The sequence below is a fragment of the Xenopus laevis genome, chromosome 1L (assembly GCF_017654675.1).
Source record: "Xenopus laevis strain J_2021 chromosome 1L, Xenopus_laevis_v10.1, whole genome shotgun sequence".
In the NCBI taxonomy this organism is placed as follows: Eukaryota; Metazoa; Chordata; class Amphibia; order Anura; family Pipidae; genus Xenopus; species Xenopus laevis.
The window spans coordinates 79320723-79345553 of record NC_054371.1 but is presented as its reverse complement, the minus strand read 5'-3'; the positions used below and the strand labels follow the sequence as shown (position 1 = coordinate 79345553).

Genomic DNA, 24831 nt, shown 5'->3' with positions numbered 1-24831 from the left:
GATTTTAACTGGAAATTAAAGGGTTCAGTCATACTGTACTAGCAACGAAGCCCTGAAAATAACACCTGCCTTAAGGAAATGTTTAGGGGTGATGAGAAAATTCTTTCACCTGATACAGACTCAAAATTTGTGATTTCATGAGAGGTGAAAATGTTCACAAATCTACTCTAGAATTTCACCATACATTTTGTTTTTCTGGGAACAAGTTTTCTTGTGGGCAAAAAATAAGAAAAAAACACACTGACGCGATGCATTTGGCATGAGAAAAGACACTTTTCAACCTGTAAATGCTTTAATTAACATTTTGGACTGAAAAAGCTACAGTACTGTCATTAGGCATCTCCCATTCAAGTTAAATGGAGGCAGCAGAATCAGTTTAGGGCACATAGGCCCCATGTCTCCATACTTCCTTGTATATAATCAATCATGGAGTCATCATAGTGCATATGGGTTGATTTTAAAGAAGATGTGGGGAGGCTGAGCAGCAGGCTGAATTTCATTAAAACCAGGGGAATGACAGACAGATTCAAACTTCTATATTATTTAAATAGAAAGCAGTGACATAATTTAATTTGCTGCTGTCCAGAGTCTGCTACAGGCTGTCAGATCAGTTGAGCAAACAAACTACACATGGAACTGGAAGTTTATTTGGTCTCTGCTGTTACTGGATTTTATATAGAAGCTGGTGCTCCAGTTTTTCTTTCATGGCCTATATAGGGTTGCCACCTGTCCAGTTTTGACCCAGACAGCCTGATTTTCGGAAGGGCTGCACGCAGGCCCGGACTGAGAATTAAAATAGACCCTGGCATTTCAGGTACACAGAGGCCCAATCAGCCCACATAGAGGCCCAAACAGCCCCCACCAGCCCACTAAATACTGAATTTCTATGGGACCTTATAGCAGCCCCTCTGGCATTTGGCAGAACCAACAGATTGCCACGGGTCAAAACTGCCTGGTTTCCAAATTAGGAAAACTGGGCAGGACTCCCTGGCTGATCACCATGTCATACAGTAGATAGCATTCATGAAGGGATACTATTAAACTGCCTATCATCTAAAAATTGTTCCCCCTACCAGAGGTATACTCCAAAATGGGGAAACAATAGTATTTTTCCTAAGAAAAGACCCATATCAAGTTCTGTGCCCTGTGCACCAGAAGGGAGCTCTTGGCGTGGACTGCCATTGTGGGGCACATGCATGTGCTTCATGACGGAGTGCCCAGCCCAATCATTGTGCACATACATGTGATAGGATTGTTGGAAGCCAACCCAGTGCAGGGATTTCTTAGAAAATTACTATTGTGCACTGTGAGCAGTTTCCCCGCACCCCTGATGCAGGCACCCTTTAATTAGCCTTGTCAAAAACTCAAAAACCACTCATCGCCTATGATAATGCAGACATCTTATTAAATAAAATCACAAGAATATAAAAGGTAATTTAGCTACACACATTCAATCTGTTAGATGATCACATGAAGATCCCTGAGTTGCTCAGCGTATTCATGGGGAAAGCTTACCACGCTGCGATGTGCAAACTGCAATTTTGGACACAATCACTGTGTTTTTTTTACCCACAATGCAGCATTTCCCCCAAGAATTCCAACATTGTTGTGGTCAACAGGGGGAGCTGAGCCTGAAAAATCAGATGAAATTGTTCTAAAAATAAATCTTATAAGTGTCAATTCCTGTCCTCTCTATCAAAATGATGCACACGGCCAGGGGAAACTGCACTATAGCTATGATTTGGAGGTGGTGGTAGTACTAGGGTTCCCCTTCATTAATAAGCCTAACTGCATGAAATTCAAAACAAAAAGCGGGAAGGACTGAGCAGTACAGAGCACAAGTGCAAGTGTGCTGCCGCAGCAGTTTCCAGCTTCAAACAGGCCAGGCAGAGAAGTCTCATGGGGAAATCAGTCACTAACACAGCAATTGGAGTCAGAATAGCAAGCAGTGTTGGACTGGCCCACCATGATACTAGGAAAACTCCTGATGGGCCCAGGTGTTAGTGGGCCCTCCTGCTTCTAAACTTGTATGGCTATTTCATATATGGAAACAAAGAGACTAAATGGATGGAAGAAAAGATTATAGTATGTAAAAAAGAGACTAGGTTGAGTGAGGAGAGGAAAAAAAACCAGTTGGAGAATGGGCCTATGGTCTAAGGTATTCTAGTGTGCCCCAGGATGCCAAACCAATCCAACTGGACGCCAGGGTTTAATTAATGTCCAAATTATTTTTTAGTATGGAGATCCAAAAAAAAGACCCCTTATCTGGAAAACCATAGATCCCAAGCATTCCGAACAGGACCCATATCTGTATCTGTATGTAGATAACATCTTGCTTTATAGCAGAGATTTGAAATATACCCATGATCACTGCTACCGTCCCACATATAAACCAGCATCAATAAGCCTTTTGGTGAATGACTTATTAACTTTTATTGCACTGTTGTATGGAATGCCTGGGACTGAATTGTGTGTGCCAATCGAACAATTGGAAACTACATACATACATAGAGTACATACAGCGTGAACCTCTAATGTGACTGAAAATAACAGAACACTATAAAAATTACTAATTACTATAATTAATCAAAAGCTAAATTGAATTATTATAAAAGTGAGTAATCATGTGATTACAGTTCTGTTTTTTTATCAATCCCCATTTACATATAACAGATATACTGTATGTAACATTTGCCTCGTTTGACCACAGTTTAAATGATTTCTGTGGCAGAAAATAAAAGGGTCATTTATTTTACTAGAGGTGCAAGTGATTTGGGCAGTTAAGGACAAGCCCTGATTCAGGCTATGGGGCAAATTCACTAAGCTAGCGTTGGGCATTTTCGGTACTTCGCAAATTCACTAACGAACGCTGGCATAAATTCGCTAGTGTTACTTCGCACCCTTACGCCTGGCGAATTTTCGCTACGAACGTAACTACGCAAGTTCACTAACGCACGCAATGTACTTCGCCACCTCAGACCAGGCGAAGCGCAATAGAGTAGATAGGGATTGCTTCAAAAAAAGTTCAAATTTTTTCTAAGTCCCAAAAAACGCTGGCATTTTTTCTATATTATGGGTGATAGGCTGAAAAAGATCGAAAATTTTGGGGCTCCCCTCTTTCCCCCCTACATTTCCTAACTCATGGCAACTTAACTATACAGTGGGCACATGTGTAGGGCAAAAAAAAAAATTTTATTTGATGTTTTGAAGGTTTCCCAGGCATTTGTAGTGATTGTACGTATTCCTCCATTGAAATTTGAATTTGGCGCCGTATGCAAATTAACCATCGCTAGCGTAACTTCGCTTAGCGAATCAACGCTAGCGCAACTTCGCAACCTTACGCTACCCCTGTGTGCAACTTCGGATTTTAGTGAATTTGCGGAGCGCTGGCGAAACTACGAATCTTAGTGAATTTGCCCCTATGTCTCCTGACACTCCCTAACTTACACACCTGAATAACGTACAATTTATATGGTGGGCCTGAATATTCTATACATATACTGTATATACTGTATGTATAGAGAGAGATAGAGAGTGCTTTGTATGCTAGTCTCCAGTTACAAAGAGCAGCAAAAACAACTAGGAGCATATCACTGTTATCAAAACAACCTAACAATCAGTATTCTTCTACCTGTACTTTGTTAATAGAGGGCGTTGTATGTTTTCTAAGCCAATATTAAAAAGTAAATTTTGCCATGTCCTGAGGTGTGGAGCTGAAATAACAGTATTTATTTTCATGATTCCATCAGCCTTCTTGTATAATAATGCTCAGTGTATTTATCTATTGCCATTTTTCCATTTGTAGCTTTTATATATGGGGTTATATATTTTTTTCAGCGAAAACTCACATTTTTAGGTAAGAAAACACATATTTTTCAGGTTTTATTATACCTGAAGCTGGAAATAGCTTGAATCTGAAAATACTCCAGCTAAAACCTGTCAAGGTCATGTAGAAGTCAATGGCAGAGGACCCTTGAACCATTTGAAGATGTTTTTAGCTTTCAAGATATTCAGGTTTTTTTTGCGATCAAAAACTCAAGCTAATCAAGTTTTTTTTTTTTTTGCAGATAACTCGATCATTTCTAGTATTCGAGTCCCTCCCAATTGTTTTTTTTCATATATAAGCAAACATTCTAGTTGTGAGTTTATTCGAGGTAAAAAAAAAACCTCACAAACTTGACTGTTGATAAATAACCCCCTTAGCATGATGTAGACCAAGGATGCCCAGATTTTGTCACCGTGTGATCTACTCCTGCCACCTGGCCTCCGTCATGAGATCCACCTTAATAAAAATAGTGTGCCATCAATTGTACGGCACAAGCCACAAGACAAAGTATCACTCTGATGTCAGACTTTTAACCAAATATCTATTATAACTATTCATTTCCCATGCTATTATCCCTCTTTGTCTAGTGATTGTTCCTAAATTATAATTAAGCCAGTTGAAAAAGGTTAAAAACACAAATGTATGTTCAAACAGAGGCAATTTTGTATTTATGACAAAAGTACATGTTATGATTTGCCCTGTAGCTGTTTTTTTGGCTTTCCATATTATTTATCATTCCTCCTCTTCTTACTCTAGTTTGCTAGAGTGGAAAAAGAAGGAGCGGGTGCAGAAAAAAACATCGGGAGAGATTGCAGCACGGATAACTGCTTCTGAATCCAATCTCAGCTAGAAGGAAAACACAAACTTTGCTCAATCACAGTAAATTAAACTTGTTGAATGATGATAAAACAACACGAAAGGTTTCCTAAATCAATATATGCAATAAAGTAAACCTGTACAGCAGCTCAAGGAATAACTGACCATTGTCAGCGAACTAATTTCTCACAGCATTTCAATGTTGCACTGTACTCTCTGGATGATGATTTGAACCACAGGACAAGCTTGATAAAATTATTGGTAAGGTGGCTGAACCTAAATGACAAGCAGAAACACAAAACAGCTCTCTGAAGGCAAACTATAACTACTGCTTTCCATACTACTTATGATTTATCCCCTTCTCACTCTAGTTTGCTAGAGGGGGGAAATAAGGAGGGGGGAAAGAAAGAAGAAAGTCTTTCACTGCAGAGCATCAAAAAAACTGGCATAATCATGGACAAAGCTGCTGAGTCCCACTCTCAAACAGGCATCCAGGAGGTCATCCGTCAATAAACAGTGGCATTTGGATGTTATCATCTTCATATTTGAAAATGCAGACTCACACAAATAGGTATATCCAAAGAATGTAGATAGACACAAAGCACACTTCCTCATATATAGTTATTTTACTTTTGAGATCAGATCTTGCTATTTGTGATGATATTTCAACTTGAGTAACAAAAGGAAAGCACATGAAGGTGGCAACATTAACACGGCAAAAGCCTTGAATTGCTTGTCATAGATAATGTTTCCATTCTATTAGTATTGGTGAGTTTCAAATTCTGGATGTTTTTATTTTCTGGTTCTCTACCTCAGAAAAGATGTTCTTACAATTTTCAAAACACATCAGGTAATAGTGCTGCTCTGGCAGAATTCTGCACTGAAACCCATGTCTCAAAAGAGCAAACAGATGTCTTTATATTTAATTTGGAAATCTGAAATGGGGCTAGAGATGTTGTCTGTTTCCCAGCTGCCCCCACTCATATGACTTTTGCTCTGATAAACTTCAGGCACTCTTTAATGCTGTACTGCAAGTTGGAGTGATATCACCTCCCCCCCAGCAGTCTAACAACAGAACAATGGGAAGGTAACCAGATATCAGCTCCCTATCACAAGATAATAGCTGCCTGATAGATCTAAAGCTGGCCATAGACTCAAAGATCCGCTTGACAAACGAGCGGATCTTTCCCCGATATGCCACTAACGGCATGGCTATATCAGGGGTAATTCGAACGTTCGGCCGCATGGTCGAACGATCGAATTACGATACGCCAAGGGGCTCCGACGGGTCGGTCGGTTAAAAATCAAACCTTCCCGATCGATATCGTGGCCAGATATCGATTGGAAAGACTAGTCGGAAAGCCCCATACACGGCCAGATAAGCTGTCAAATTGGTCTAAATGAACGATCTCGCCAGCTTTATCTGCCCGTGTATGGCCACCTTAAGAAAAACACTCATTAGTAAAATCCAGGTTCCACTTAGACACATTCAGTTACATTGAGTAGGAGAAACAACAGCCTGCCAGAAAGCAGTTCCATCCTAAAGTGCTGGCTCTTTCTGAAAGCACATGACCAGGCAAAATGACCTGAGATGGCTGCCTACACACCAATATTACAACTAAAAAAATACACTTGCTGGTTAAGGAATGAAATTTTATATTGTAGAGTGAATTATTTGCAGTGTAAACAGTGTAATTTAGAAATAAAAATGACATCATAAAAATCACGACAGAATCCCTTTAAAGGGGAACTATCGCAAACAATGTAACTTTAATATAAGCTTCGGCATACTGAAATACAACACTCTCAATACAATCAATTAAAATGAAGCAGTTGCAGCTTTGATTTTTAACAGGGGTTTTGTTAAAGGGGTGGTTCACCTTTAAGTTAACTTTTAGTAAGTTATAGAATGGCAATTCTAAGCAATTTTTTCAACTGGCCTGCATATTTTCTCTTTTTTATAGTTTTTGAATTATTTGTCTTTTTCTTCTGACTCTTTCCAGATTTCAGATGGGGGTCACTGATCCCATCTAAAAAAACAAATGCTCTATAAGGCTACAAATGTATTGCTTTTGCAACTTTTTATTATTCATCTTTCTATTCAAATCCTCTCCTATTCATATCCCAGTCTCTTATACAAATAAATGCATGGTTGCTAGGGTAATTTGAACCCTTTGTATGTACTGTACATTTGGTACCTAAATCAGCAAAGGTACTTTGGTGGCAGCTAAAAGCAGGCAGAGATATAATTAAGTAGATATATAAAACTTCTTAAACAATAGGAAAGTGGATATGGTTGAGAACTTGATATTTAATATCAAGTTAATAATAATTATCCTCCCTCTAAGCAGACATTCAATGCTTAGAGATCTGATTCAGTAGAAACACAAATTTGCCATCACCTGCCTCTCTACTCATTATATTTCAAAGTCTCCATTTTGTGTATAAGCAAATAAAGTGTTGTCATCTACCCTTAGTGCTGGGCCAAAGGCAGGACCTGCCGATCATCACCCTTCTCACTCCTCCCCTCTGCAATAAATAATTTTTTTGCTGCCCTGATATGTGCACTACACAAATGAGCAGGGGGTGGGATAGGGGAGGAGTGGAAGGGTGTAGTGATACTGGGGTCTGCTTCCTCTATAACTGAAAAGAATAAGCCCATCCCCCTTTGTGGCCGGGAGGGGGGATGTTGGTGGCTGGAAACTCTGGCATGGGGTTGGCAAATGGGGACAGGGAGTAGGGAAGGGTAAGTGGGTGGGCAGGAGGTGGGTTGGCGATCGCACTCTAGATACGCCACTGGGTGCCGCCTTGTGTGACATTAGCCTAAGGCCACATATACTTTTTAGCAATTAGTTAAACACAATAGAATGCCTGGCCAAGGGAGGTATCAGATAATAACCTTGAAGTCAGGAACAATATTTATTCCCTTCAAGCAAAATATGGAAACAGTTTATTTTTTCATTTAAGTCAACACATTTTTTAACTTAAAATATCTAAAAGTATAAACCCTTTTACATAGGAAAAACCAAAGGTTGCAATCTTCTGATTCTGAGCAGTTAAAATACTTCAGCTCCTGGCAATGGACTGAAATAGTAAATAGAATGTGATTATGCATGTACTTCATGCTTATTATTGTTAATCATGTTTGTCTTGCATTTGGCTAATCTACAGTAGTTTTTAAGGTAAGGCCAGACGAGCAGATTCGGGGAGATTTTGTCGCCTGGCGACTTATCGCCACGTCTTTTATGCGACTATCTCCCCGAACTGCCTCAGCGTCTTTTCCCCATAAGCTACAGCGCAAAATGGCCTGTGCTAATGCACACGCGGCGATGCGTTTTCAATAGTTGAAAACGCATCGCCGCGTGTGCATTAGCGCAGGCGACTTTTCATTCTAGCCTATGCGGAAAAGACGCTGAGGCAGTTCGGGGAGATAGTCGCGCAAAAGACGTGGCGATAAGTCGCCAGGCGACAAAATCTCCCCGAATCTCCTCATCTGGCCTTACCCTTAAGGCTGTTACTATAAACATTAGATTATTTCGCTTGCAACAGAATGTCCATCAGTTCAATGTTTAAAGTACCAGTTATGTCAAAAAGTGAAAATATACTTTTTTACATGTTAAGTGAATGTTTCTTTATCCAGAACCGACATAAACTATTTCTTGGCAGCAAATATCCTGCTTGAGAGAGTTCTCTTTCTTTAGGGCAGGGGCACATGGGCAGAATCGGGGAGAAACGCGGAAATTTGACGCAAATTTGTGCCTGCCGAAATATAGCTCTAGTGGCGTTTAAGCATGAACATGCACAATATAGATAATCAGAGTGATATTATTTTGTGGACTAAAGTCCTTTCCATACAAATATGTACTTGACTGATTGTAAATATTATCAGTATCAGTAGGGCCAGCCTTATGTAACAATTTACACCCTTGAAAAATAAAGCATTCTGATAATTTAAATGAAATAAACACTTTGGGAGTTATTTACTAAACCTCAAATTTATGTGATTCGGCTTTTTGGGGCAAAAACTAAAATTTTTAGTGGAAAAAACCCCTATTTTTTCTGTCACTGTCCTCTAAAGGTCAGTGGCAGAGAGACCTATATCAATTTGAAGGTATCATGGTCTGTGCTGGGTTTAGCCCGAAAATAGGACTATTTCTGGATTTCTGGGCAAAATCTCAAAAAAAATCTAGGGATTCTGGAAAAAAACATGAAAAATGTCCACGATTCGGGTTTTCCCTCGATTTTATCTAGTTTTTCAGCGATCCGATTAATTTGGGTTATTTTATTAATAAATAAGGTCAAATCAAGCATGGGATATTGATCATGGTTTGTTTTAAATAAAATATGAGATAAATTCAGATTTTAGTAAATAACCCTTAGTATGAATTAAAAGACCATTCTGCCCAGTCCCCAGTTAAGATGCTTAATTACAGATGCAGAATATTCACCAATGAGAATGCTGCTTACCAGAGACAGATCAGCCATCTTATCATAGCATGAAGCCATAAAAAGTATGTGCTTTGGATTTTAAAGCAATGCAGGTATAGGATGCCTTTTCCAGAAACCCATTATCCAAAAAGTTACAGGAAGGTCATCTCCCTTAGGCTCCATTTTAATCAAATAATTAACATTTTTAACATTAACATTTTAAAATTTCATACTATGGGTTATTTACTAAAATCTGAATTTATCTCATATTTTATTTAAAAAAAAACCACGATCAATATCCCATGCTTGGTTTGACCTTATTTATTAATAAAATAACCCAAATTAATCAGATGCATGAAGTACATGCATAGATTTCCTTTTCTTTGTAATAATAAAACAGTGTGTTATTCATAATCCCAACCAATATACAGTATAATTAATCCATGTTTGAGGCAAAATAATCCTATTGGGTTTATTTAATATTGAAATTATTTTTTGAAGGTATAGAGATCCAGAGAGATGATGGAAATCCATTGAGCATTGGATAATAGGTGCCCTCTGTTGTTTGCATACACCCAGCATTATGGTTATAATGTACCAATCTCTCTCTACCTTGCTATATTTGTAACAGGCTTAAAACTTATAAAGAAAATGGTTACTTTGGGTTATTTCTGCCCAAATTGATTTTAAAAGCCACTTAACCATAGGACATCTTCATGATTGTTTGATTTTGTGATAACGTAAATCGGGATGTGCTATCTGTCACGTTAATTTATATTAATTTAATTTCATGACATGTAAAGAAAGACTAAATTATATTAGTTATATCTTGATGTTTAAACTGTTGATTTTAAATGGAGTGCTTCTTTCTTTTTCCCATGATTGTTTATACCAATATGTAACTTGTGATATCTCCCTAGGTACGGTTTTGAATAACACCCTAAAGATATTGCAAATATTATCAAATGATGGTGCATTCACAGTGCACGTGGTACAATCCATACCAATGGAGTAAGTGTTTTGTTATGTGAGTTACATGCGCTTAAGAATTTTGTGCAATTGCAATTCACTCAGACCAGAAATTCTGCTACACAATACAGATATAGGACCTGTTACCAGAATGCTTGGGACCTGGGGATTTCTGGATAAGAAGTCTTTCTGTAATTTGGATCTCCATACCGTAAGTCTACTAAAAAATCATGTAAACATTAAATAAACCCACTAGGACTGTTTTGCTTCCAATAAGGATTAATTATGTCTTAGTTGGGATCAAGTTCAAGCTACTGTTTTATTATTACAGAGAAAAAGGAATATTTTAATTATGGGAGATGGTCTTCCCTTAATTCAGAGCTTTCTGAATAACAGGTTTCTGGAAAATGGATCCCATACCTTTTTTTTGTGTGAACCACTGTTTGTCTGACCAGCATGGACAGCTTTTTATATATTTTTTATACACTACGATTTACAATGTCTTGAAGGGGTACAATGGTTTATGAAGCATAATTTGTTTCTGTATGAAAAAAACAGACCAAAACAGATTTTTTTCTTAACCATCCTGTAAAATTTATTGAAAATATTTATTGGAATATTTCTTAATAAACAAAATCTTTGCAAATCAGAACAGCAGTAAACAACAGACTATTTTTCATATTTTTCATTAGATTTTATTTTTCATGTATGTCTGCAGGCATTTTGTTGAGGAGATACATGATATGAATCCCAGCATTCTGCTTCACATATCCAGGACTGCACGGACACTGTAAAACAAAAGAACTTGTGAAGCCTTGCATCTGGGCAAGAGCTAAATTTAGCTTGCAAGAAAACCAAAGGACTTCTGCTACGTAGGATTTGTACCGGTAAATGATCACTGGATCACAATGGATTGTGTTGCGTTGCACTGAAGGCAACTGCATCTGTGATTAACTAATAAAAATGCTCTCTATATCTATATCATTCATACAGACAATGTATAAAGTGCTAGAACATATGATTATCAGATCCAAGTGGAAAATATGAATCAAACTGGGTGCAATGAAAGAGATCATGCTCAGCCAGTGATTAACTGCAAGTGTGTTCTCAGTTTTCCTTATCCGCTGTTCTACAGAGGGTAACAATAGCACAACTTGCCACTTATTTATTGCATTTTAAAACCTTCACAGGTTTTCTTTCATGGAAGATCGAGGACCATGAAACCCTATTCTTCACCCAATTATTCTCCATGTTTTCCAAGTGGTTGTAGTGCTTGGGGCCATTGGGCCAGTAATATTCCCCCCATTACTGCTCTTTTGTACCCACCTTCATTCTGATAGTGTGGAGGATGGGAACATTCAAGGGATATGCATTTTCGGCTTAAGAAGTGCAATTGTGCCTTTTCGGCGCCAATAGAAATGAGATTGGGGGATTGAAGTAGTAAGGAATACTCCTCTGTTTGCTCCTCTCTGTAATTTTACATAACTCACCATTTTCCCTGGCGCATGAGTTCAAAGCCATCCATAATTTTATCAAACTTCACCCTATGCGTCACCAAAGCTTTAAGGGGAAATTTTTTCTTCATAGCATCTTGCACTAAGCGAGGGAAAGCCTCCTTTGCCTTCCAGTCTAAATAACAGTAAAAATAAAAATACATATATATATATATGGGAATGCTTTCGTTTGTACAACATAAAAATATAGACGTGGCTCTTATTCTGCTTTCCAACATTTGTCCTACTTTAAATAATGAATACACTGACATTTTGAAAATGAAACAGATTTCCTGCCATATATCTATCAGAAAAGGCATTGGGTGGCAGCTCATAGATGGGCAGAGAAGCTGCCAGCTCAGTCTGAAGGGGCCTAATTGGCTTTTTAAATCTGTGTATGGCCAACACTTTATGCTGCTATACATTTAAGCCTTTGCAGCTATACTGTATATTGAATATGTGCTGAGGGCTCTGTTACAGCATGTGAATGTAAATACAATAGCAGCAAGGAACAGTCAGTGGAAGCCCACGGGAAACCTGATAGATATTGTAGATATTTTGGTATAAGAAGACTAACTATGCATTACGTCATCTTTTGACGTCACATTTTTGTGTGGTTGTTTTGTCGCATACCTCCAAGGAAAGCTCCCTTCACTGTACGTCCAGTGAGTAGCCACATAAGATCAAGAGAAAGTCGAGCGGTTGATGGAGGGACACCAATAATGGTTGCACAACCGAATGAAAAATGACAGGCTTGAATAACAGATGCCTATGGGAAAACAAAATCAGATTTTTATTCAATTAGTTAATACAGTAGTTATAGAGAGGGCTGTGCTCATTACTAGCCGACTGACAATGCACTAAATGAACATTAGTGTGCGCCATGCAGTTTCTCTAGATGTAAATCTTTCCATCTGCATTAAATGATCTAAAGTAGAGAAAGGCATAGCTACAAGGCAGTAAAACATTCAAATTCATTTTGGCTATATGAGGAGAAAACATTAAACTTTCACTCAAGGCCAATATATCAAAAGACATTGTGGCACAATTAAATCATCTCAGTCTGGTTCTATAGTGTTTTGGGTTTGATTTTGACCAGGCCATCATGTTTGGTATTGGGGCTGTATCCCACCACCCCAAGTTTGCTCTAATTTCACCCATAAAATAAAACCGAGTGGTTTACTAGCTTCTAATGAAACCTTTCCATTATCTGTGCCTGTTGCTGGGAAATTGTTAGATACACTGGAAAAAATAATTTTTTAAAATTTTTTTAAAATCCCTGTGTAATACAGCGTGTGAAAACCATATACGTATTATTCTTAATGGCTCTCTGAGAAGCCATTGTCTCCCAGTCCCAAGATCTGAATTTGGAGTGTTAAAGGGGACATATACCTTTCTGTAAACTGACTTTTGTGCTTCCCCAGTATCTACAAATTGGTTAATTAACTGCCCTGAAGTAATTACACAGTTTTTATATCCTAAACAGCCTTCAGCAATTGTGATTATAGTGTAATATTGGCAAGCAAATGGAGCATGGTTTCTCAGTATACCAGATGATTGAATTGGGCTAATTCTTAGCAGAGAATCCACTTGCATTGGTATTTAGGTAATTAAATAGAAATAGCAATTAATTAAATTAAAGAACACACAATTTTAGAATGAAGACAAATTGAAAACTATTTTAGAATACCATGGCCTATCTTAAGGAGAACTACCCCTTTAAGCTAGAACAGATAACATATAACTTACCATCAATTCAACTTTTCCAACGCATTCAAATGAGTAATCAACTCCCCCATTAGTCATTTCTGCAATAACCTCATGGATTGGTTTATCATAATCGTTTGGGTCCAGGCATTCAGTGCATCCCAACTTCTTGGCAATTTCAAATTTTCCTTTATTGATGTCTACTCCAATGATTCGTGATGCTCCAGCAACTTTGCAGCCCATAACAGCAGACATCCCTATTCCACCCAAACCAAACACTGCACAAGAGCTACCTTGCTGTACCTGGTATAAACAGTAATAATACAATTATCAACATATTTTTCTTAACACATGATACACAGGAAACGGATACGGTATGATTGTATCATGTTGTATTCTATACATTACAGCTTCCAGGTGAAGACTTTTGGGGAGTTGCAGTTAAGCTAAAACTGAGAATTACCACTCGGACATTCTATAAAGTTTTATTTTATTTAAGTATTAAGCTAGAGTTCACCATATACATGTAGATAATTTGTTTTTTATGAATTTGAGTATAAGTATAGCAGCCTGACGATCTCAAGAGATTGCGATTTACTATGTATATCAGTTCATGAATAGAGATGTCGCGAACTGTTCGCCGGCGAACTTGTTCGCGCGAACATCGGGTGTTCGCGCTCGCCGGAAGTTCGCGAACGTCGCGCGACGTTCGCCATTTTGGGTTCGCCATTGTTGGCGCTTTTTTTTGCCCTCTCACCCCAGACCAGCAGGTACATGGCAGCCAATCAGGAAGCTCTCCCCTGGACCACTCCCCTTCCCTATAAAAACCGAAGCCCTGCAGCGTTTTTTCACTCTGCCTGTGTGTGCTGAAGAGATAGTGTAGGGAGAGAGCTGCTGCCTGTTAGTGATTTCAGGGACAGTTGAAAGTTTGCTGGCTAGTAATCGTTTTGATACTGCTCTGTTATTGGAGGGACAGAAGTCTGCAGGGGTTTGAGGGACATTTAAGCTTAGGTAGCTTTGCTGGCTAGTAATCTACCTTCTACTGCAGTGCTCTGTATGTAGCTGCAGTGGGCAGCTGTCCTGCTTCTGATCTCATCTGCTGACTGCTGCAATAACAGTAGTCCTTGTAAGGACTGCTTTTATTTATTTTTTTGTTGTTTTACTACTACTACTACTACTACTACTATAAGAGCCCAGTGCTATTAGTCTAGCAGTGTTGGGGAGTGGGACTGGTGTGCTAATCTGCTGCTCCTAGTAGTTCAGCAGCACCAACTTTAATTTTTTTTTTTTAATATTCATTTTTTTTTTATTTTACTTTTTTTTATTTTACTACCGCTGTAGTAGTGTATAAGTTGACCTTTTAGGCATTATTTGCCCTGTAGGCATTATTTGCACACTGTTTTCTTCAACCCGCCATCGAGCTGTGTGACCTTGTTCACATTCTGTCTAAATATCCATAATATTACCGTCTCCAGAAAAAACACCGGAGTCACTTTTTTCAAGCAGCCATAATATATTTTACGTAATCCGTATCCACCGCTGTAGTAGTGTATACGTTGGCCTTGTAGGCATTATTTGCACACTGTTTTCTTCAACCCGCCATCGAGCTGTGTGACCTTGTTCCCATTCTGTCTAAATATCCATAATATTACCGTCTCCAGAAAAAACACCGGAGTCACTTTTTTCAAGCAGCATTCATATATTTTACGTAATCCGTATCCACCGCTGTAGTAGTGTATACGTTGGCCTTGTAGGCATTATTTGCACACTGTTTTCTTCAACCCGCCATCGAGCTGTGTGACCTTGTTCCCATTCTGTCTAAATATCCATAATATTACCGTCTCCAGAAAAAACACCGGAGTCACTTTTTTCAAGCAGCATTCATATATTTTACGTAATCCGTATCCACCGCTGTAGTAGTGTATACGTTGGCCTTGTAGGCATTATTTGCACACTGTTTTCTTCAACCCGCCATCGAGCTGTGTGACCTTGTTCCCATTCTGTCTAAATATCCATAATATTACCGTCTCCAGAAAAAACACCGGAGTCACTTTTTTCAAGCAGCATTCATATATTTTACGTAATCCGTATCCACCGCTGTAGTAGTGTATACGTTGGCCTTGTAGGCATTATTTGCACAGTGTTTTCTTCAACCCGCCATCGAGCTGTGTGAGCTTGTTCACATTTTGTCTAAATATTGATAATATTATCGTCTCTAGAAAAACCACTTGAGTTACTTTTTTTCAAGCAGCATTCATATATTTTACGTAATCCGTATCCACCGCTGTAGTAGTGTATACGTTGACCTTGTAGGCATTGTTTGCCCAGTTTTTTTGGCCGCAGCCACTGAAGCACAGAGGCCAGAAAAAATATGCCATATAAATGCTGAAAATAGTAATTTTTTGCCATACGTTGACTCAACGTATATGGCAAAAAATGACTATTTTCAGCATTTATATGGCATATTTTTTCTGGCAACTGTGCTTCAGTGGCTGCGTCCAAAAAAACTGGGCAAACAATGCCTACAAGGTCAACGTATGGCAGTTGTTTAAAGAGAACAGTAGATTACTAGCCAGCAAAGCTACCTAAGCTAAAATGTCCCTCAAATCCCTGCAGACTTCTGTCCCTCCAATACAGAGCAGTATCAAGCAGATTACTAGCCAGCAAGCTTACTATCATCTGTCCCTGAAATCACTAACAGCTCTCCCCCTACACTATCTCTTCCAAGCACACACAGGCAGATTTTTCAGATACATTTTTGCCCTTGATCCCCCTCTGGCATGCCACTGTCCAGGTCGTTGCACCCTTTAAACAACTTTAAAATCATTTTTCTGGCCAGAAATGTCTTTTCTAGATGTTAAAGTTCGCCTTCCCATTGAAGTCTATGGGGTTCGCGAACCGTTCGCGAACCGCTCGCATTTTTGCGCAAGTTCGCGAATATGTTCGCGAACTTTTTTTCCGACGTTCGCTACATCCCTATTCATGAATCAGATATGGGGCATTGGCAAATGCATAAGTGAAGAAGACATACAGCTATAACTTATATAACATCGCTGTATAACATACAGCTATAACTGATCATTCAGGCTGTCAGTCCAAAAGAATAAACAATAGAGAGGGACATGTATGGCCTCTCCTACAGTATCCGTTTATTTAGCTTTGTATTCAATAGTTAGGTACCACTATAAAGCCTTACATATTACAGATTAGATTATTTGGAAAAGGAAAACATGACTAGAAGGTGCTATAATATATCTGTAGAAGAAGTTTCTGTTATTTTGCCTCTTATAGATGCTTGGTAATGTCTCACCTTGCATATGCAGTGCAGTTTTGGGCCCAAGTCTTATAGATTTTAAAGGGGATCTGTCACTCAAAGAAATAATACCAGATCCTTTGTTATCATGTTAGTAGAGCAAAATTAACTTTACTTACACCATCCACATTTTTAAAATCTTGCCTCCTTCATTCTTTTGGAATGCATATTTAGAGCATAGAGGCAGATGGCATTTTGTGGAAACTGTTATCAAGGCTAATTCTGATTATCCCAAATCTCTTTTATGCACCAGAAATAAGGACCTGATGTGCATTGCCATGCATAGGCTATGCAATTAGAGACAGTGGGGGCAGAGGGGGAAAATGGAGATGCAGTGATATGTAAGAAGTTCAGAAATAAGAGTGAAAGTGTTGCAATGAATTGCTATGCCTCAGGCATAGAGACGAGGAAGGCAAAATATGAATGATCATTTTTTTTTCTTTTTTTTTTTTAAAGGTGACCACTGCGATTTTTAATTGAGTTTATAACTGGTATGGATGTTTTTATTTTTTATTTGATGTTTAATTTAATTTGGAAATAAGTTTTCTTAAACAGATGTGTATGTCTGGGTGGCAGCTACTCTTTAATGAGCTGAAAAGTAATGGAAGGATTATGCTATAAGCATAGACTGTTAAGGTTAGGGAAAAGCAGCTTACTAGGGGACAGGATTACTCTTTACAATTACATTAGAGGGCATTAGAAACAGATAGCAGGGATTATTTTTCACAGAGAAAAGAACAAAGAACCAGAAACTTTTCATGTAGATTAATATTTTTTAGTGTCAGTATCACTTTAAAAGTAGCTTGGATGATTTCTTGGGCAGGCATAAAATCAAAGGCTACATTTACTGTATCTCAAGGTCTACAGGAGATCTTTTGGAGGGGGTCAATTTGGTGGACGTTCGTCTTTTTTAACCCATATTAACTATGTAATTACATAAAATCAATATCCTCTCATTTGTAAACCAGAAGTGAATGTCTTTGCTTACTTTAGCAGTGTTGAGTACTGATCCATAACCAGTGGAAAACCCACAGCCAATCAGGCACACTTCATACAAGGGAGCCTTGCAGTCAATCTTAACACAAGCAAATTCATCCAGAACTGTGTATTCGCAGAATGTGCTTGTGGACATAAAGTTGTGAATCATCTTGCCGTTGATGGAAAATCTGCTGGTTTTGTCCAGCATCATTCCAACATTCTTGCCCACGCTGGTCAAGAAATACAGAGACACAGTGATTAGAGGTTATAACACAATTTACAGAAAATAAGTCAATAAATGAATACAGTTAGGAACAAACAAGTGTGCTTCTTATGTGAGATATTGCTTGTTTTGAATTAGTTAAAGTTACAATCACAGTGCTGTAAAAACAAAACCCAATCTTATTGATGAACTATTGAGAATTCCAATGCGTTTTAAAATTTCTGATAATGATTTTGAAAAGCTGTAGTAATAAAAGACAGGATGAATCAGTTACCAATTGCAACAACAAAGCACTTAGGGACCATGGCCTAGAATGTCTTCACCCTGTATAAAATTCTAGCCCGATGTGCAGAAAACAGCAAAGTCAGACACAAGATAGCCCTGTACAGGTATGAGATGTCTTATCCAGAAACCCAGTATCCAGAAAGCTCCAAATTACAGGAAGGCCATCTCCCATTTTAATCAAATAATTTAAAAATTTAAAAAAAACAATATTTTTTTCTCTTTAATAATAGAACATCACCGTATAATTGATCCAAACTGAGATACAATTTGTCCTTATTGCAGGCAAAACCAGCCTACTGGGTCTATTCAATGTTTAAATATTTTTTTTAGTAGACCTAAGGATTGGCGAATTACGGAAAGATCTGTTATCTGAAAAACCCCTGAGCATTCTGGATAACAGGTCATATACCTGTACTAAATTGCTGCTAAAGACAGGCTGGTAGTACAGGGCTTAGTTGTGCTTTGTACTTTGATTCATATGGCAAATTTAATTTAATGCTTTTAAAGGTCAGTAATGTTTCAAATATTAATAATTTAGATTTGTGGTTGGGTGGAATCTGCTCTGATGCATACTGCTTGTTGTACTGGTTCCAATGCAGCCCAGCAATGTACAACTGAATGAATTACTGACCATCATTACAGTAGACATATGTTATTTTGTTTGCTATAAATTCTATCATGCCTTTAAATTAGACTTTACTTGGACTCATGTTGAATGTTAATTATTCTGCCTTATACACAATTGCCCAAATCATTTTGCATTCTGAAGCTTGCACTCTGAAGCATGCATTTAGAGGCAGAAAATATCCCAGTACTGAGTACTAATTAATTGCCAAAAATGGAAAAATTTGAACACAATGGAAATTTTAGGACACATACTCATTTTGCACGCAGAAGTTGCTGTCGGGATGCAAGCAGCTTGGACACTTCATGCACATTGGACTGCATATTGCGATGACATGATCTCCTAAGGACAAAAGTTGAAAAATTCACATGTATATATATATATGTCCGTCTAAATTGAGTAACCATAGATCTCTTCTCTACATACTACAAGTACTACTACACTATCTGCCATGACTAACAGACAGGCAGGAATATCAACAGGCTCAAAGTTGGTTTCAGGTGTAGTAACCTGGCCAATCAAAAGATTTTATTCACTGGTTTGCTGTATGAAGCCAGCATCTAACTGGTTTCCATTGGTTACTAAACCTGGAGCAAACTTGGACCTGGTATATTATTATTAACATTATTATTAACATGTATTTATATAGTGCCAACATATTTCACAGCACTGTAACATTGCCTCTGAATGATATAATGAGCTCTGAAAATTTAACAGTAAACAAAATGAGTTTAAATTTACCTGGTTCCACACTTGTCACCCCTTCTCCAACACTCTCAACAACTCCAGCTCCCTCGTGTCCCAAAATAATTGGAAATTTAATACCAGCCATAAAACCCCCTAGAGCATGGTCATCTGTGTGGCAAATGCCACTGTGGTAAATCTAAAGAAAAAATGAAACACCAACAAAAACCAATGACATTTCAGAATGGTCCATGCATTAATCATTTATGCAACAGTGCTTTATGAGGGTGACCTTTTTTTTACTGTATATTTTGTAGTAAAATGACTAGTCCATTTTATTCTGAATACGTGTTTAGTCATTTTAGAAGCTAGCTGAATAGAAACATACATTTCATACACAATGACTGTTTTGCATAATTAATGGTTTTCAACGAACTAATTAAAAAAGTATGCAAAATTGCAATATTGAGCTTTTGTTACCTTGATACGGATTTCTTTAGCCTTTGGTGGAGCAACTTCAATTTGCTGTATAACAAGTGGTTTTTTAGCCTCCAGGGCAACTGCCGCTTTGCAGTGGATTACCTAGGAGAAATGTCAAATTATTTCGTGAAGACACATGTTTTATGACTTCTTCTTTTAAAGGTACCTAACTCTTTTAGCTTTTTGAGGATAACATTCACTCCTTACTGACTGTTTGCCATAAGTTTGGAAATGTATAACTGTATTTCACTTATTTGCAAATTAGGATTATAAAACTGTGAAGTCGACATTAATATATATTTATAGTATACAATTCTTTAAACCCATACACTTGGTGGCACATTTACTTAGCTCGAGTGAAGGATTAGAATAAAAAATACTTTGAATTTCGAATTATTTTTTTGGCTATTTCGACCATCGAATTGGCTACTTCGACCTTCGACTATGACTTTGACTTCGAATGAAACGATTCAAACTAAAAATCGTTTGACTATTCGACCATTCGATAGTCTAAGTACTGTCTCTTTAAAAAAAATTCGACCCCCTACTTCGCCACCTAAAACCTACCGAGCACCAATGTTAGCCTATGGGGAAGGTCACCATAGGCTTTCCTAGCTTTTTTTTGATCGACGTAAAATCGTTCGATCGATGGATTAAAATCCTTAGAATCTTTCGATTCGAAGGATTTAATCGTTCGATCAAACGATTTTTCCTTCGAAGTTCCATCGAAGGAAATGCGGTATGTCCTTTGACTTCGAGATTCGAAGTCGAAGGATTTTACTTAGACGGTCGAATCTCGAGGGTTGATTAACCCTCGATATTCGACCGATAGTAAATGTGCCCCTAGGTTCTATTGGCCTGGACGTTGATGGTAAAATAACTCTGACTGGCTTGTTTAGTTTAGTGGCTTGCAAAACCAGTGCATTTATGGACACTTCAAGTTCTGGCTGTATACATATCTATGTATATGTACTATTATTGAGAAAATAAAAGTCAGTCAAAAATTATGAATTTTTCAAATAGGAAATGGTATTGGTATGGTAAATGGTATTCCTGTATTTAGGAACTTTCTGGATACCGGATTTATAAATAATAGATTCCATATCTGTACTATTTGGCCACACAACATAAATAAAAAGCCTGTTGGTCTGTGTAGAGGCCCAAAATGATGACCTCCCCAATAAATATCCCCAATACATATCTGATTGAAGCACAGTCAAATACTGATAAATGTCCTGTAGGTTGATGCGACCCATGGATGGTGGATACGACCCAATGCCTAGGAGTCTGCAAATGCTAAATGTTGACTCAAGGTCTGAAACCCCATATCAACCTAATTTGGTCACTCAAATAATCAACTGGCCATCTGGAAAAACAGCTCTATTTGGGCATAAAGTGTTTAAAACTCTACTCTGTAGTCTCTGGTAAACTCTATAATAAATTAGCAAATCAAGTCATTTGTTCATTGGATTACCAGATACAAAAACATAGACTATGGAAAATAACATGCAATGTCAATTCTACATTCATATTTTTATTTTCATAAAATAAGAGAAAATGAGAATAATATATTTCTCATGTTCTTATATACACACACACACGTATATGTAGTGTGTGTGTGTGCGCTTGTGTAAACCTATATAGAAGGCTAGGATTGTGATGGGGTATAGGCATGTCTTGTAGGCAATATCTATGTTAGGACTCATTCAGGGGAATGTAATAAAAGTCGCAAAGAGCAAAATAATTCGCACCAATAAGACTAAAAATCCACAACTCGCAATGTAATATTGTTCCTTAAACTGTTATTGCATTGCGAATTTTAATTGCGCATTGCGAATTTTAATTGCGCATTGCGAATTTTAATTGCGCACTCATAAGAAGTGCTTGAAGGTGTCGTAATCTTTTGGAGCAAACATAACGACATTTTCAGTAAGAAGTTTTATTACATTGACTGCGCATTGGCGCAAACTATAAAATTCGCAAACGGTCTTTCACTGTCGGAAGTGGTCGCTAAACAGTTTCCGGGCTCGCAAAAGCTATATTAAATTCGCACAAAGCAAAATTTGTTCGCGCAAAGGCATAACTTTTCGCATTGCGAATAGTTTTTCCGTTAGCGATTTTTATTACATTCCCCCGATTGAGAGGTGTGGAAGGCACTGGGAGTCTGAGGCAAGGGAGGTCCTAGTAGAAGAGAGAAGAACCTGTTACAAGAGCCCTGTGAGCGAGGACTGGCCAATGATAGAGTGAATCTATCTCCTTTCTAGGCTTGAGTAATAGATATGGGTATTTAGAGAGACAGATGGGTTAATACCCCAGGTGTGCTTTGCCAGAAGTTCATTAGAGCACACTATGAACCTCTGAGGGCCTTTTTCATGGTGGTTGGGATTGTGGAGAGCGCACTAACTCCAACTTTAAATTCTGACATTTGTCATCTTGAACAAATTAACTGTGCATCATCATCAAATCCCAGTGATAGACTATAATTATATAGAGAAGTTATATAATATATATATATATATATATAAACATAATGTGTAAAAAAAAAAGCCTTTCTCCATTCTGCGTAGTGAGGGCCCTACATTGTGTAGGATCCCTGTATAACCTGCTTTACTGGGAGTAGACATGTATAACATATATAAAGATTAACACTTACAGGTCATATGGTCAAGAAAATTAATTTATTTGCAAGGACTAATGTTCAAAACAGCTCGAGTTTCAAGTGATATCCATAACCAAATGCGCTGCCAAGCACTTCCTCTCTCCCAAACCTTATTTTCATGTTGGAACAACATTAAATTGACAGGAAGGTGAACACTGTACAAACATTTCCTACATGTGAATGTGTCCTGAATACATGGTGGTTCAGTTTTAAGAAATCAATATTTTCTCTCCTGGATGTTAATGCTTTATGCAGCTTGTCTCAACAATGCATTATGGAAGTGTATTGATTTTGATAGACATAATCCAAGGCTGGGCTTTTTTGGAGAATGTGCTGGCATGTGCTGTATGAAATGTTATCCTGAGCAAATCTTTTTATGACACACCCAAATATTTGTTTCAGTTGTAAATGTGCGTAAATGTGCTAAATGTGCTATAATGGTGTTGCTCCTTTGCTAACTTAATCCCTTCTGTAAGAACCACCAGCATCAGCATAATTACCAAGTCGTTTCCAAAGATTGCAATAAAAGTTATACCTGACAAAGTACTCACAGCATAAAATGTTTACATTATTTGCAATGTCCCATAATTGTGTCTGCCTTTTATTTGTTATTATTTATAAAACTAGGGGATAATAAAACAACTGTTGTCCCAAGTATACCTCTCTGAACAAAATCGGGTCCAGTATGACTAGATTTGGGGTGATAACCTTGATACCTAATGATTTACTGGATCCTGCACAAAAGCTTTTGGCTGGTTACCAAATTGAATCCAAACCTCACTTTGCACATGAAAATAAAAGAATTTGCATTATCTGCATAAAAATATCAGCTTCCGTTCACATGAGTTTAAGGATTTGCATTTAGTTCTGGCCAAATTCCTAAAATAAATAATAATTGCGGCTGGTTTTCCTAATCAAAAATGGACTATTGTTTGGACAATTTTTTATTGAACAAATGTACAGACAATCCTGCATGGAACTTTCAGTTCAGAAGAATTAAATTGAAAAGATGTGATGCTCTTCCATTCCAAACCCAACAGCATTATATACAGTTTATGGATTTCTGGATAGAAATAACCTATACAAAGGCTGCATACAATAATATAGTGAATAAAGTACCCCCTCTTGTAAATTATAAGGATATTATAAGTTACCGAGGAGTTTCATGACCATATAAAAAGGCAGAATGTTTTTATACAGGTCATGGAACTCCGAGGTAACTTCTAATATCCTCATATTTTACAACAGAGGGTACTTTATTCATTATAATACACAAGTTTCAGTGAGTCATGTGACAGAAATGACATCAGAACTCAGCGTTTATAACTGATGACATCAGAACTATAAGCATATAATTTACAAGATATTCATGGCTTTTGTGTATTATATACAAATAATATAATTTACCTGTGGTTATGAAGTTGTGCATTATAACACATTAAAGGGGTGGTTTATAGTAACATAGTAAAATAGTAAGTTAGGTTGAAAAAAGACACACGTCCATCAAGTTCAACCTTTTGGTACTTGAGAATGCAGAAATAATTCACCACAAATGTAATTATAGATGTGAAAATATTCACCAATGAGAATGCTGCTGATTAAAAAAATCAGGTATAAATGCAAGAGAACCCACCAATGAGAAGTCTTTATTAGCATAGAAATCTTTTTTAATAGCCCAGAAACTTCAAAACTTAGATAATTGGAAAATTATGGAACTAGTATTGTCATATTATAGATTCTGTGCTGGCAGCTAAACGTTTTACCAGAAAATGTTTGTTTCTTTTATGACGAATAGTGATCTATTGTGACGAATTGTGATATTAAGCAGAAAAGCTGCAAGAAGAATAGTAAGTTACCTTTCCAACAGTGGACATCTTGGATTTCTTGCCTGCACACAGCAGCTGAAAGTCCTGAAGGTCTTTTCTGGCTTCTGGCTGAGACACTAAGTTCTGTACTGCTTATATACAGAGTACTTACTCTGATGGCTACGCCCTTTAGCTTGGCACAGCTACGTAAACCAAAGTACACTCTAAGTCCTAACACAGAGCCCCAAATATCACTAAAGGAACTAAAGTGGGAGTCTGTAGTGCAGAGTTTGGTTATTTCTGTTTTGCAGAGTGTGTAAGCAATTTACAGTTTTTCTGAATGCAGAATGGTTAACTGTGCAAACTTAAAGTGACAAAGGCTCATTTATGAATGCAGCACAAAATGCAGAGTATAATTTTCATTTTTCTACAGAAATCACCATGTTTTTATACGCACAGTGCCATTTTTGGCAGAATGCCTGCTTGGATGTAATGCTCCTTGCGCAAAATGCACTGATATGCACTTAATTAGCATTCATT

General features: G+C 37.6%; 1 protein-coding gene across 1 annotated transcript; it reads right to left on the bottom strand.

The window, feature by feature from the left end:
- Positions 1 to 10620: 10620 nt before the first annotated feature.
- On the bottom strand, positions 10621 to 24417 carry adh4.L (alcohol dehydrogenase 4 (class II), pi polypeptide L homeolog). The gene is given in 9 exon segments (NM_001086329.1): positions 10621 to 10827; positions 11530 to 11668; positions 12166 to 12301; positions 13282 to 13542; positions 17541 to 17760; positions 18918 to 19005; positions 19405 to 19546; positions 19828 to 19929; positions 24343 to 24417. Coding segments are annotated over 9 exon segments (1131 nt in total). The 5' UTR covers positions 24361 to 24417; the 3' UTR covers positions 10621 to 10802.
- Between the last annotated feature and the right edge of the window lie 414 nt (positions 24418 to 24831).